General features: G+C 44.1%; 1 protein-coding gene across 2 annotated transcripts in view; it reads left to right on the top strand.

Moving 5' to 3' along the window:
* Window positions 1-1,227, top strand: part of LOC143025264 (uncharacterized) — a 1,338-nt gene extending 111 nt beyond the window's left edge. For both annotated transcript variants that reach the window (XM_076184726.1, XM_076184727.1), the window contains exons 2-5: window positions 82-172; window positions 247-334; window positions 421-513; window positions 710-1,227. In XM_076184726.1, coding sequence (XP_076040841.1) covers window positions 108-172; window positions 247-334; window positions 421-513; window positions 710-1,171 — 708 coding nt within the window. In that variant the 5' untranslated portion in view covers window positions 82-107 and the 3' untranslated portion in view covers window positions 1,172-1,227. The remainder of the gene's footprint in view (window positions 1-81; window positions 173-246; window positions 335-420; window positions 514-709) is intronic.
* The last annotated feature ends 1,253 nt before the right edge of the window (window positions 1,228-2,480 follow it).

The raw sequence follows: 2,480 nt of genomic DNA, 5'->3' as shown, positions 1-2,480 counted from the left end.
ACCAGAGAAGTACAAGAAAAAGAAAACTTTAACCTTCTTTGCGTATACATGCACGTCTAACCATGTTTTTTCCCCGGACAGAACACCTGAAATTGTAACGAGACTTCATGATGGCAGTCTGGTTGGTAGCAGCTCTCGCGTTAATGGTCGCGACAATGCCAGTGACTCAAAGGTACACACGATGTGAATGGAAAGTTGAATATTTCTAAATTTTATGCCTTGGCTTAACTAATTTTTCTTCTACAGCTCCGTTTCGGACAATGAACCTCCCTGCGATCCTGAAACGCTAAACTGCACTGAAGGTTTCGTCGTAGAAAATTGCACCTGCGTACAGGTTAGATACATCCCTTTCACGTTCGCCACCCCTCCCCCCTCACCCCTCCCGACAATACCCCGTTTTGTAAACTACTTCTCTTCCAGGCCCCGCTCGACGTTCAGAAACGCTCTACTTCAGACTGTCCAGAGGTAACTTGCCCATATGGTCAAATTCGGAAAAACTGCACTTGCATACAGGTTAGAAATTAATACTACCGTACCGTTACTTCAACCATAACTTGTCTATGCCTGCCAGATTCTAGCTACACAATCGGACGCAGTCTGTAATGGCTCGCACGATATTGGTTGCCCAAGGGGTTTGCTTAAAGAACTGCACGTGTACAATTTATACAGATTTTTTGGAACGTGACTTAATGTTTAAACCTTGTTTTAGTCTCCAGATGCTGACGACTCGAGATCCAAACGATCCGTCCCTAACCATACGGTATCCCACACTGCTACAGACTGCATTCAAAAGGGTATAACCTGCCTCCAAGAAGGTTTCTCTTGTCTAGAGCATGGCTGCAAGGACTGCCTCGTGAAAACTTTGTCCTGCACACTGGAGTCTGCAAAATGTATGATTAGCATCCTTAACTTCCATCACGGGCTTGGCTGCACTGCTCCATATAGTAGAAAAACGCGCTCGATAACACCCTCGGGCACCCACGAATGCAGGAATTATCGTCATCGTTGCGGTTCTGGAACGTGCACATGCATCCTCCAGAGGAATGGACTTAGGAACTGTAGGTGTACAGGTTGTTGCTATAGGCATGGCCGAGGGTACTGTAGCTACATATGTGTACCGAAGTACGGTGGTAACTGCATCTGTACAGGGCAAAAGTGTCTGTGCTTCTAAATGCCAACTGTATTCAAATACTAAATTTTGACATAAAATAAAACGCCCTGCCTTAAGTTTGGTTTCCCTAAACATTTCTCTTCTGGTACATCTCAAATGTTTAACGTTACATTTGTAATGGTACAACTTTAAAGCAAATCTGCTTGGTTTTGGTCTTCAATTGCAGGCTAATTTCGACTAAAGCCAGGGTTTGTCCCAATAAAACAAATGCCTCCTAACCTCGACCTTATTGATCAAAGAAGCAAATTACTTTGCTTCCCCGATATCACTATACTTCCCACTCTGCACCCACCATACGGTCTACCAATTGCAAAGCTAACTGAAATGGTAACCAAAATTTTGCAGAAGTGTGCGTTCGGCAAAGAACTCGCGCCTCAAAAATACCTCGGTTAAAACTCCAATTTCCCTTAAACGTTGCATTCCCAAACGGCTCGGACAGACTTCTTGCAAGCTATAATAGTTCTTACTGTTAAATATCCCCGAGCATTAAACATTAACGAGCTCTCCTTGATTGACACTACAACGGAACGTGACGTTGCAACCCTGACCATAAAGTTAAATATGCCGGAAACGACAATAGACGTCAACTTACAATTTGCCTGTAACAAATGTATATGCCAAACTCTCCCATCGCTCCAACTGCCACGTCTTTGTACTCGCAAAAGCAACTGTCAAGGCAAATTATCTTTTGGATCACGTGTACCTAGTCCAAACCCAGCCAAATGGGTACACGGCGCTTGGCCCTAGAGCCAAAAATTTCAATCTATCAACCAAATGGGTACATTTCAGAATTACGTCCGCATCTTCGGACAGTAAACAAAGCTGCTGTTAGGCCGAGGTACCAGGTAAAGCTAAAGGTATGACCCAGGTTCATAGAATCTATTGGACCATCTCTACGTCCACTTGCTCTTCGTTAACACGGGAGTACTTCATCCGCATGTAGTACTAGTTACTTGTAAACTACTCACTTGCCCATGTTAACGGCAAATTGGTTAAATTTCCTCGAATGTCAACACTTGTTTGCCGGGCAAGTTAACTTGCAAGCATCGGCGAATGCGAAACTAGTACTTAGTCCGATACCCCTGTACAAACTACCCCCTTCACCGTCGGAATCGGCATCCCAAATTCAAACTTAATACATAACTCCTAATTCCCTAGAGTCCCATCCACCCAAACTCGATCGACCTAACCAAATAGAACCTTCTGTACACTCGGCCTTGACACTGAATGTACAAGTTGAAATCCATCCTATTTTAGTACTAAACGCGCTAATACTACAGCATGAGACTCGTTGCTCTCCCAATGTTCC

The sequence above is a fragment of the Oratosquilla oratoria genome, chromosome 5 (assembly GCF_046742065.1).
Source record: "Oratosquilla oratoria isolate Oo_2021 chromosome 5, ASM4674206v1, whole genome shotgun sequence".
Classification (NCBI taxonomy): Eukaryota; Metazoa; Arthropoda; class Malacostraca; order Stomatopoda; family Squillidae; genus Oratosquilla; species Oratosquilla oratoria.
Note: the sequence above shows the minus strand (reverse complement) of the source record. Positions and strands in the feature narration are given on the sequence as shown.